This window comes from Clarias gariepinus, chromosome 22 (assembly GCF_024256425.1).
Source record: "Clarias gariepinus isolate MV-2021 ecotype Netherlands chromosome 22, CGAR_prim_01v2, whole genome shotgun sequence".
NCBI lineage: Eukaryota > Metazoa > Chordata > Actinopteri > Siluriformes > Clariidae > Clarias > Clarias gariepinus.
In genome coordinates, this window is record NC_071121.1 from 27,606,596 (window position 1) to 27,618,809 (window position 12,214).

At 40.9% G+C, this 12,214-nt stretch overlaps 1 protein-coding gene across 2 annotated transcripts in view; it reads left to right on the forward strand.

Moving 5' to 3' along the window:
• LOC128510645 (collagen alpha-1(XXIV) chain) overlaps nt 1-12,214 on the forward strand; it is a 112,649-nt gene that overhangs the window by 77,111 nt on the left and 23,324 nt on the right. For both annotated transcript variants that reach the window (XM_053483079.1, XM_053483078.1), the window contains 7 exons: nt 5,733-5,786; nt 7,140-7,193; nt 7,297-7,350; nt 7,494-7,547; nt 9,346-9,399; nt 9,496-9,540; nt 9,647-9,691. In XM_053483079.1, the coding sequence (XP_053339054.1) occupies nt 5,733-5,786; nt 7,140-7,193; nt 7,297-7,350; nt 7,494-7,547; nt 9,346-9,399; nt 9,496-9,540; nt 9,647-9,691 (360 nt within the window). The remainder of the gene's footprint in view (nt 1-5,732; nt 5,787-7,139; nt 7,194-7,296; nt 7,351-7,493; nt 7,548-9,345; nt 9,400-9,495; nt 9,541-9,646; nt 9,692-12,214) is intronic.

Sequence of the window (12,214 nt, forward strand, 5' to 3'; positions counted from 1 at the left end):
AATCTCCTGCTACACTAATCCAGTGTTTCACTAGAGCTTGGACACCATCAAGGTGGTAGAACGTTTTCTCAGTACACCGGAGCCGTGATCGGACTGCCTGTCTGATTCACATCTGAAACACCGGCCTCTCAGGAACTCCTTTAACGGCCCAAACATGTGGAAATGGCTCGGAGCGAGGTCTATACGGTTATACGGTTATAATAACTCCCAGCTGAGTTCCTGTACATGCAAGTGGTGTTGGTGAATGAGCGTGTGTATAGTGTGTGTGTTGATTTGCAAGGATCAGGTGATCCACTCGCTGAATGTTACAGGAATGACTGCAGTGGGATCCGAGCCGGCATGGCCACTAACAGACCTACGGCCTTCTTTAAAACCCCTCTTCTTTCAAAACTCTGACCCATACTGCGGTACCTAAGAGTCTCACCACCGTACTGTGCTTAAAGTCTTCTGCTTATATATCAAGTCGTTCTGTAAGTGTCAATCACTCTGGAGCCCTCACTAGTCCCAGTTTGATTTGAATGCCCCTCATAACGACATACACTATATGAAAGTTTAATACCTTAATAGACAATAGAATTTATTGTGTTTTATTTTATAATTTTCAAACTTTTTTTAACCATGTTTGATTTTTATACAAACTCTACTCTATTCATTTTTTCTTTCTATAGACAATAAATAGGTTTTAAATAGTTGTTGGCATTATAACTTCTATAAATCCGTAAATCTTTTAATTGTCATGTGACTGAGGGAATTCATCAGGGAAGCAAATAAGCAAAAGAGGCAAAAATGATGTAAAGGTTAAAGGTCAGTCCATATACACAGCATGTTGACCCTTTCATAATTTTTCTAGGTTTTGGGAAACTGGAAACACTGCTGTATCCAAAACACATAAATAGTGTTAGTGTGAACTTGGCCTTGCTGTATTTATAACCTGGTCAGTATTTCATAATCATGCTGATGGGAAAAAAATTCAAAGTCCGTATCTCTCTGTAGTTTAATGAATAAAGAACGGAGCTTCCTGTGCTTTTTGTGCGTTTTTGAAACAGTGATTAAGCCACTGATCTTCAGTGAACAGTTTTGAAGTTCGGTCTGCTTGTTTCTTTTATTTTATTTTTTTCCTGATGCAAGAAGCATTGAAAAGCATAAAAGCAAAGAGACGTGTGTGGGAAAGCTGACAGGCCGTGCGTATCAGATATCAGCCGTGCGAGTTCGTTCTTGAGAACTCTGCTGATGTTCGTGTTCGAGTGAAACAACGCCTTAAAATCAGCACCAATGTTGCAACCTCCAGCACACACAGAGCGATTAAAGCACACACTCGAAACTGTGGTCTCTAAAGACAAGCCCCGTGATTTATGGTGCTCGAGTCAGTGAGTAAAATGTGAAAATGTAAAATCAGAGTGGTGTAGGGAATAGCAGAGTGGCCTTGTACCTCCAGGGTCAGAGTTTAAGTCATTCGGGTCTGTTTGTGGAGTTTGCATGTTCTCCCTGTGATGGGTGGGTTTCCACCAGGTCCATAGTCCAAATGTCATGCAGAATAGACTGATTGGTGTTTACAAATCCCCCATAGTGAGCCTGTGCCCAGTGATGGACTGGCACCCCACTTAGGGTTGCTTATCCTGGTACCCCAATTGCTCTGGGATAGGCCGACCCTGTACGGGTCACTCTCCAGTTCCCATCCAGTAGCTGGTACTATTCTTCAAGTCCCAGATAACAAGCAGGAAGCGTGATGGCTACAGTAGTGTCTACTTCCTTTAATACATTCCACTCCTGGTGCTGTTAGATTCTACATGCATGAGCTCATGATTGGTTAAAGTCAGTTTGATTGACAGGCAAAAGAGCCAATTTTGGCCATTTTTTTAATCTGTTGAAAATGCAGCTATTGTTGGTTATGAGGTCATCAACATACACACTTGCAATGTCCCGACACCAGTTAGATCGCCCTGGAGCCTAAGTTTTACTTTTATTATTATTATTATTATTATTATTATTATTTAACCATGATAGCTTAATTAAACAATTAAAATGAAAACCTCCTCGAATGACTAAAGAAGCAGCATAAGTCTCATCCTGACTTCAGTATAAGCCATAGAATGTGGCTCTAAGATACAGTTGAATTAGAAAGATGGACCTTCCTTGAATAAAGTTCATCTGTCACTCAAAAAGTTTACACAAAAAATAGTAGCATGACCACCGGGGTTCAAATCGAATTCGTCAGGTGAATGCAAACTTCCTACAGTACTTCCCGTACTTCTCAGCCCAGAGCCTCACACTTCTGAGCCACCACTCCCCCTTTTATGTAAGAAGTTTTTGACTCAAGTGTTAACATCCCCATGGTGTAGGAATAGTTTAGCATGTACCCGCAGTCTGGATCAGTATAGAGGTTTACACCCCGGACACACCTCTGCAACCTGCCAGGCTTCTGATACCATTGGGGTTCTCCATATTGACCTCATCCCTGCCTCTCAGTTTATTCACTTGTTGGATGAAGCAGGATGACGCTCCATGCCCACACTTCAGCTAGACTCCTGCAGTCAGTGTTTGAGCCGAAGCAACCTGCACGTTCATGCCTTTCTAGTTTTTTAGACACAAAGACTTCTATTCAGTTATCAAAAGCACATGGTGCAAATGAATCACAACTGTTACAGAAACCCCTCAGGCTCGCATCTTGTTAGCATTGTTTATTTGTATACAGGCTGAATTGTTCAGTAATGAGGCCCAGCTGTAGACTACAAATAGACCAAATGTGTAGAAATGAAAATTGTTTTAACAATTTGGCTAATTATCTACTTTGATCTCCGAGACTCGGAGTGATGGCTGGGACTGTACATTTTTTTACACTGCTATGAATTTAGATTAAAATGTAGAATTGTATTTGATTGTTTATGCTTATCCAAGATCCAAAACTTAAAGGTTGTATACTTTACTATTTTTTCAACAAGTTAATACACGTCTCAGAGCATTTCCAACGTACGGTAATGTTGTCAGTGCTCTTATATGACATCTTTAAACCATAAAACATTTCAAATAAAAAAAATGTCAAAAAAATTTCTGATTTTTTCAGATTTTTACTGCCACCTTCTGGACTAGATCTCATCATCAAATCTTCTTTTATCAAATACTGTACTTTTTTCTTTGTCTGTTTTCTCTATTTTCTAATACACTTTTCACAGTGTACTCAACCTTTCCAAACTCCCACTAGTCCTCTCCTGAAGGAGAGAGCTCCTCTTTGTCCCTCTTCCCTATAGTCCCTACAGGGCCCCTTTAAAGCTTTACTACGAGGTCTAATTTGTTCACATTACAAGCCACGTTGTTTAATTCAGATTTTTTTTTGGTCAGATCAGATTTGCATGTCATGAAGGTTCAAAATCATAATTAAAAGTGGTGTTTATCTGACCCTATTTGGGACACATCTGTCCCATGAAACGCCCAACGATAGCACCCAGCGATACGTCTTTACTCTTACTGCCTGGGTTAAAACACATCATAATTGTGTTTGGGATATGCCCCGGTGGACGGGGAGCAGTTTAGTCAACTGTATATGTTGAGGTTCAAAAAAAAGAAGAAAGTCAGGGGTAGCTCAGTGGTTAAGGCTTTGGACTATGGTTCGGAAGATCCCAGGTCCAAACCCTACAACCACCAAGTTGCCACTGTTGGGCCCTTGAGCGCGGCCCTTAATCCTCAACTGCTCAGATGTATCATGAGATAAAAATGAAAGTCGCTCTTGATAAGAGCCTCTGCCTAAATGTAAAGCCAGATGACTTGCTTTAGCTTTTTTGCCAGCTGTTGCTAGCACTGCTGTGAAATCCCTGAGTTGCCAGTGCTGGCTGATGACGTAGATAAGCTGAAAAATCTGATGAATTTCAATCTGCCTGTTCTTATTCTAGTCACATGATCACATATCAGATATGTACCTGATCTAGGACCACATATGAAACTTACTCAGACCCGGACAGGCCTAAAAAAATCTGATCTGTGTCACATTGGGGTTAAAATCAAATAGGATTTGACTCAGCCTGGTAATGTAAATGTAGCCCATGTTTCAACCACAAAAAGAGATTTCTTTAAGAGATTATTGCCTGTGGAAAATTACCTAATGTATTTTTCAAGCTGTAAATGAGTATTAATCTCTCAAGGCAAATATAGGAGCTGGAGTTTGACATGCGGTTATATACAGTACAGTAATACACTGCTGAGCTTTAGATCTTTGAGAGACCTGTAGGGCATTAGGTCCAGGGGCAACAAGCTCATCTTTATCCTGTGTATTAGAAAGTATGTAATTATGCAGTGTTAGCACATCTCTTTTCTTTAGCATACCTCTCACTGATTCAGGGTCGCTTAGCGTCGTCTGGACATGTAGCGTCATCGTCATGGAATTAGGCTCTCATCCTACAGTAGGTGAACGTATGTCAAATAGAAATCCAGCATAAGCGCTGTGAACAAAGGGTGAGAATTGCTGTGTAGTTTTCTTTTTTTTTCATTGATAAGAGTGCGTCTGCTGCACACGCCCAATGAAAGTCACACCACGTTGAAAAATCCACTGTGTTGCATCGAAGGAAGAGTTCATGAATTGCTTTTATGTTATGAGGAACACTTTGGTGCAGGTCCATTGCTTTCGATTCATTTCTTTTTGTTTAGCAGCTTTCGAGAAATCCAGATGATCCAGATTTAGATCCCTTACGAACAAGCCAGAGGTGGACATCTGTCAGGAAACACTCTCTGATTTATGTGGAGGGAACCTTTTTGAAGAACCAGACTCAAACTGAGCCCATGCTCTTCTGGGTGAAACCATTTATTGGAATATGATTGTAATTATTACAGCATGTCAGTGCATTAGAGTAAAAGATGATTACAGCAGCAGAAGGTTCTCCAGGAATGTCCTGGTAGGTGGATGCAAACCCAAGAAAAAGTGCCTGCAAAGTTGTTGTAGTAATCGGAAAGCAAACATGCTACAGTACAAGCAACCATGAAAAGTTTCCATATAACCTGTCTTTCTCCTAAACTAAGACCTGCAGATGGTAGACAGGACGTGTGGTTCAGTTTGTGGTTCAGAGTCTTTAATCCATAGCGGATGAAACGGTAAAAAGAAACCAGGTCTTGCCTTAAATTTGGATAAGCCAGAGGAAATCTGATTTGTAGGTTTATCAAGTGCAGCATTAATCCAATTCCAGCTTGCAGATTGGTGAGATCTGGGAACATCTGCATGGTCTGTAAAGTAGTGAAACATAACCTAGAGCTTGATTTGAGTTTTCTGTAGACCTGTTTTCTGGATTTGGTTCGATGAGCCAGATGTTTCAACTAAACGACTAAAAAGGAAGAGCTTAAAAGATGTTGTGAGATACTGTGCAATAATTATTACTATACAAAATACCTATGGATAAAACAATTAAGTCTGTCTTTTGCCTTTAAGCCTGAAGTCATGTCTTAATGAGACCACCCTAAATCATACTAATGATCCTAGTTACAGAACTGCTTTTTTATTTTCAATTTGTGTTCAAACAAATGTGCTCTCAGTTGGATTCTGCCCTCCCTTTCAGCATAGAATTCCTCAACAAAGTACTCACAATCCCATATAAAGTTTGGTCACAAGCGCTCTGGCTGATTATACTGTATAGAACCCATTGACTAACGCAGTCCATAATTAATTTCACAGGTTCAGACAAAGACTGGTCTTTCCCAGTAATATTTTTTAAATTTTCTCTGTTTTTTTTTGTTCTTCATCTGGGTGTTTTCAGGGAGAAGAAGGACTTCCAGGAATTCCAGGAGTGGCTGGCCCACCTGGGGAAAAAGTACAGTGACTCCTCTTTCTTCTTTTCAGTGATTGATGAATAGAGAGATGAAGCATTAGAAAGTCTTGTTGCTTGTGAATCTTATGGAATTTAGATGAAGCTTGTGCCTGAAGGAACTTCAGTCAACAACAGAAGCTGTACCTAATAGTGTAACCCAAACACAGGCCAGTTGTCAGTTGCAGAGCAGGCAATATCCTCCTTCACACAGCCTAATCAGGGCAGGATTACTACGTCTTCCAGCACAGAGGTGGAACCAGGGCTGTTGTAGTTCTTGTTGGTATTTCTGCTGTGCCTTTAAAGCCCAGAAACTGTAAAATCAAACTTCTTAGTCTGGTTTTAGTCAGAAATCATGGTTGAAAATAGGATGCATTTAGGATCCTTATACAGTATATCCACTGATGTTAGAAAATTCATCAGAAGCCACATATTCATACACAGCCTGGAAATAAACCAAGTTGTTGTTGTCGTTTTCTACGCAACTGCCATTAGCTGTGATTACGGTCCCCAACTTGGTATCTGGTTCATGTGTGTAAATGATTCCTCATGCTCCCATATCCGCTCACTCACACTCCGAGTCCTGGAATATATCCGTGCCATCAGGGAGGAAGAAACCCTCCATAGATGTGATGACCTGGTGGTTCAGTACATTCAGGTGGTCAGCTGACTTCATTTTATTGCCCCATACAGTAAGGTTGCTGAGTCTAGACCTGAGTAACTGATCAACCCCAGATCATAACACTGTCTCCAGAGGCTTGTACAGTGGACACTATGCATGATGGGAGCATCGCTCCATGCGCTTCCCTTCTTACCCTGACACGCCCATCACTCTGGAATAGGGTCAATCTGGACTCATCAGGTCACATGACCTTTTCCCGTCACTTTAAAGTAAAGACTTTATGCTTGCTAGTTTTCTTATGGACACACAGCTGTTAGTCCCAATCCCGTGAGTTCTTAACCCATTGTGTGTATATAGAAATGCTCTTAGTTTCACTATTAAACATAACAGATTTTTACTGGTCATTTCTTTTTACCATGCAGCTTCACCATCGTTTAAGTGATCTCCCAACACGCTCATTTAGGATGCTTCTCTGTATTCATTTTTTTGGTGACTTTGAGGGTTGAGCACCGTCCTTCCAGTGTTTAATAATGTATTGGACTGTTCCTAACCCAGTATAAGTGTTGTTTTCTGTAAATGTGTATTTATTCAGTTAGATGGATGTGTAGTGCAGTTTCTAACATCTGTACTGTACAATTTGTATTGTATTGTATGCATTAGGCTCAACTTGCTCTTAGTTCTTTCAATGTATTTAAAGATGCACATTGCTTCATAATTTCACTGTTTTGTTTCCTCAGGGAGATCGTGGTCCTGCAGGGCCTTTGGGTCCACCGGGAGAGAAGGGTTCGATGGTAAGAACACTAATCATCGTTGAAAGCAAAATTGCGGCACATCATTTAATCTCAGCTTTTCCTTTTTAATACTTTACTGAACTTTCTGTGTCCTGTGTTTAAGGGCTATCCAGGATTGCCAGGAAGTCCTGGAGATGTCGGCCCACAAGGCCCACCAGTAAGTTCTGCTGCAGATAGTGTAGAATTGTGAGGGATGTAATCAGGTGTGAAGGAATTAGGTCTGTGCACATTTCAGACGAATTAGATGTACAAAAACAGGGTGTGTGATATGAGGTAACATCATCTTTCTCGTTTTTGTAGGGTCCGACAGGCCCGAGGGGTACTCCAGGTGTTTCTGGGACAAAAGGAAGGAGGGTAAGAACAAAAGGAATGAGGAATCTCTCTGGAGCTCTCTGGAGTTTGATTCTCTGTTACTTCGTATAGGGATGAAACTGACAATGATATCAGACCTATCTTTACCTAGGTTTGAAATTAAGCTGGGTTTTGGAGCAGTAGAGTAATTCTTTTAGTCTTTAATTTAAATCTGCAAACCATCATCACTGTAAAGGCGTCACGATTTGCAGAATCCATATGGTGGCTGCTTCACTGTCTTTCATCTTGCACGCAGTTTCGTATAATTTGCTATCGAGCCTCCTTCAGCTCAGGGCTGCTCCATCTGTTTCTTGTGAATTGTGTAAATATATCGAGGATCCTTCGTTTAAACTGAACTTGTCATAAAAGCCTCAATGAACACAATGAGGTCAGGATCAGTATCAGATTTTTGCATGTAGTAGACAGTGACCCCTCATGGTCAAGAGCCGAATGACATCCACTAGTCGTCTGAAACATCTGTCCCAGGTGGAACTGGACTTCTGATCTGTTTTACTGGTGTAAAGTAAAGATTTGTGTCTATACAAAATACACGAGTGAGTAAAAGATCCCACAACATGTGGGGACCAGCTGAGGAACCCATGCTACTACTGGCTGAGTGTATGTGTGTCTGTCGGGCTTCCCCATTTATGTTTATAACATCATTAGTGATCTTATGTCTGACTGTACAGGAAGCGTTTTATTTATGTGTGCATGAGTGAATGCGTGTATTTGCCCCTATACTCTTATATACATACAACATACACATGGTAGCATTTAGCTCATAGACACAGATATTTGGATTGTTTAAGCATGACGTTATGGCACAACTTCCTTTCCTGTTTATTTCCATGTCCTAGGCTAGACTTGGAAGTGTTGTGGGTTTTTTGTTGTTTATTTGTATGGTTTTTTTTTTAGTTTTTTGCTTTCCCAGTTAATTTTTCCAGTAGTAAGTAAGCGTGATGGCTCCTTGTGTCTGTGCGTAGACTTTTGCTACTATAATACAGCCACATTTTATTATTAAGTACTTATTGGGAATCCTAGACCTGGATATGGATAACCACTAGTCAGACTGGTTAATGAAGCATTTTGATTTGTTTCTGGTGGTTTAGGGTTAAGCTTCTTAAAGGGATCCTACTCGGAGCCCTATGTGATAGTGAAACCTTGATTTTTAGGATCTAGAAAAAAGCCAAGAGGGTTCTAGGGTTTCCTCTACTTTTTTAGTAACAAATGTAATGCTTGGTTTGTGTGATTAGTCAGTCCAGTGCATGGATATCAGTTTGATTCCGGTGTGAATAGAGTCAGTCGTGTAATATGCATGTAAACTGGAGTATGAGCTCAGTTTTCTTCACTGGTTTTCTGATTTCCACATGCTGTATCAGTAAATTGCTTCGCTTTGGTACGATTACAAGGCTACGTCTTGATTTGTGTGGCTCATTTGGTTTAGTTGTGTTCACACCTGCCCAACTGAACTGAACTGTGAAGCCAAACATACCAGAATTAAATATAGATGGATAAAAGTATGATAACACATACTAAGCCAAATAAACATAACCTTAAAACGGTCATTTTGAGACGCTGAACATTCTCAAATGCTAGACACACAAGCTTGGGATAATTCCGTCATTGTTTACATGATAAAAGGAACAAGTTGCTTTGGAGATGTTCCACGGCTTTTAAATTGACTAGTGTGTTAATGTTGTAAAATTGCTGCAGTATAAACAAGATAGATCTGACACTTTTGAGTCAGATCCAGTCTAAGTGCTGGCTTGTCAGAGCCTTACATTGTTGTGTTCATATTAAGGGGCCAAGAGGATCTGATGGACCGCCTGGAGAGCCAGGACCAGAAGGCATAAAGGTTTTAATACCACTTATCACTTTAAACACACTCAAACATACCTATATACTTCTTTTTTGTGTTCATATTCACAGCTATTTACTTTGCTTTTTACAGGGAGAAAAGGGCGGACCAGGCCAGAAAGGAGCTACCGGGTTTGTTGTAAGTCTCGCAACTTAGAACTGTATGATACTGATGGACCAAATACGGTGTTGTGTTTTGTACTACAGTGCAGTTGTGATCTTTTTATGTGTGTGTGTGTATGCAGGGGAAGGCAGGAGGTCCAGGGAAGCGAGGATCATCAGGGCCACCGGTTTGTCTACACACACTACATCACTATCAATTTATAGTCACAGTAGGGATCAGTATACAGTAGATGAGGCTTTGTCTAGCATTTTTATTTCATTTAATGTAACATTTATTATAGAGGATGTGATTGAATTGCAGGATGTAACTGTATACTCAGTGTTTTTATACAAAGCGGATCATGGTCTTGACACTGGAGTGAATGTCAAGCCGTAATCCATGTGCATGTAAACATGTGTATAACCTTTTATAGACATCTTATAGTGAAATGAATCCCTTTTGAATTGGGAGCACAATATGTAGAATCTGGGGACGCTTATAATCTAAAAAAGACATACTCGTCCTCTGCTTGTTTTAGAAGGTAACATGCTATGTTCTTAAACTGGAAGTTCAATAGTAGTTTGCCTTTTTATAAATGAATCCCATTCTGTAGAGATTTCGCAACCCCTTTTTTAATTTAACGACCCTCGCCTTTACTTGATTCGCCCTGTGCTCCAGACTTATAACTCACTTATAACACACAGTATCACGAGCAGGAAGGTAGTCTCTTATTTTACAGCGCTCCCTCTCTGTCATTAGTGCTGGTGATGTGTATGTGTATATGTTATACTAAACCAGAAGTTTTATGGCCTGAGGACGCTGTGCATTCTATCTTATTCTCTCTTAGGCTTTTAGCCCCACAGCGCCCTCTGGTGACACAAACCGAGCAACTGAAGGTGATGTGCAGAAGCGCACTGTGTTTCCAAATCACCTTGTGGACTCTTAATAAACTTAAGGAAGAGAGAGAGAAGAGGAGTGGGATTACAGCCATTCAGATTTTCTGTAGAACCTGAAGTACAGTACGTGGAGCCAGATTAGTGCAATTTTGTAGAGAATAGGGAGCCATCTTGAGTCTATAAAATGAAATCGTATTGGAGACTTAGGATACGTGGCAGGGTGCACCCTGGACAGAGTGGCAATCCATCGCACATACACTCACTCACTCACACACTCATTCACACACTATGGGTAATTTGGGAATGCCAATTAGCCTAAGCTGCATGTCTTTGGACTATGGGAGGAAACCGGAAGAAATCCACCAAGCATGGGGAGAACATGTAAACTCCAGAGACGGGAATCGAGCCTGGGCGGTTAATCGAACCCGGACCCTGGAGGTGCAAAGGTTACCCCATTTAAATCATTCATATGGAATTTATGGAAATGTATCCAGTTCATTCAGAAAAATATTCACACCCTGCAGTTTTCACATGTGGGGAATTCATGTGAAACCAGGACTTGTGATGAAATTTCTCATGTACGGAGACATAAAACCGTTTGACATCAAGCACGGTACAGAATACATTTAAAACTTGCAAATGTTTTAAAGAAGGCCGTACGTCTGTGAATGTCGATCCCGGCCGGGGACGCTCAGAGCTCAGTGCAGTTCCCGTGAAAATTTAGCGAGTGGAACGCCTTATGCTTGAAAATTGATGGATAACTTCAGGACAATCAAGAGACGCTGATGATATGATCATTCACCAAGGCCACTTGCACCTTACACCCAAATTAACATTTTTTTATGTATTTTTTTTTCACTGAATGAAGTAGTACTTCTCACGTTTCCTGCACAAACCTCTTAAAACTCTCCATCGAGCCTCATATTATCCATGGATGCTGCCTCACACATTTCTGTTTCTCATAACTGGCCAATTCCATGTCGGTAAGAGAGACATAAAAGATATCCAGTATTAATCATTAGACATTAGATTAGATCAGGAATAAAGACTCTGAAAATATGGAACGGATTTCAGGTCAGGTTTCAGGAGACCTTATCCCACCGTGGTCATGGGAAAGTGGATGTAGATCGAGTGTATCCTGTAGACGATAATGAGACGTGTAAACAGGGGCAGTGCAGGTGACACGTCTGAGACGCGTCTGTGCGCCAGACTGCAGTCATTTCCTGGTGCTTTAGGAACTTGGGGCTGGTTCTTGTAGACAAACAAACGACGCTGCAGGAAACAGCGTGGCTCAGTACACCACGCTTACCGTACGTACTGTATCTCACTATAGTGTAATGAAACACAGAACATCACAATGCTTACAGGATTTTACCGTCAAAATCCAGGGCATTTAATTGTCTTGCCACCTTTTCCACTTTTGAAATAAACATTCACACATTTTGTGTGCTCACTCTGAGATTTCCTTTTCTTCTTGCTCTGGTTTCCATTCATTTCCTCATACTTGTCCTGCTGAACATTCTTGGATATTCTCCATCTCCTTTCCAACATTCCTTCTTTTCACACTTAGATTATAATTTTTTTTTTGGCTTACATTCCTAGAAAAAAATTCCTCAGACCTCCTCCACCCTTACCTTACAGACTTCCTCCTCTTCTTCATGGGACATTTACTTCTTCCCCATTCTGGGATGTTCTCCTCCTCCTCCACACTCCGAGGCCTACTCAGATGCCTTCCTCCCTGTGGGGCGTCCTCAGACCTCTTCCTTCTTTTTCTGGGACTTTCTCCTTTTCACTTTGCAATCTCCACCTCCTAA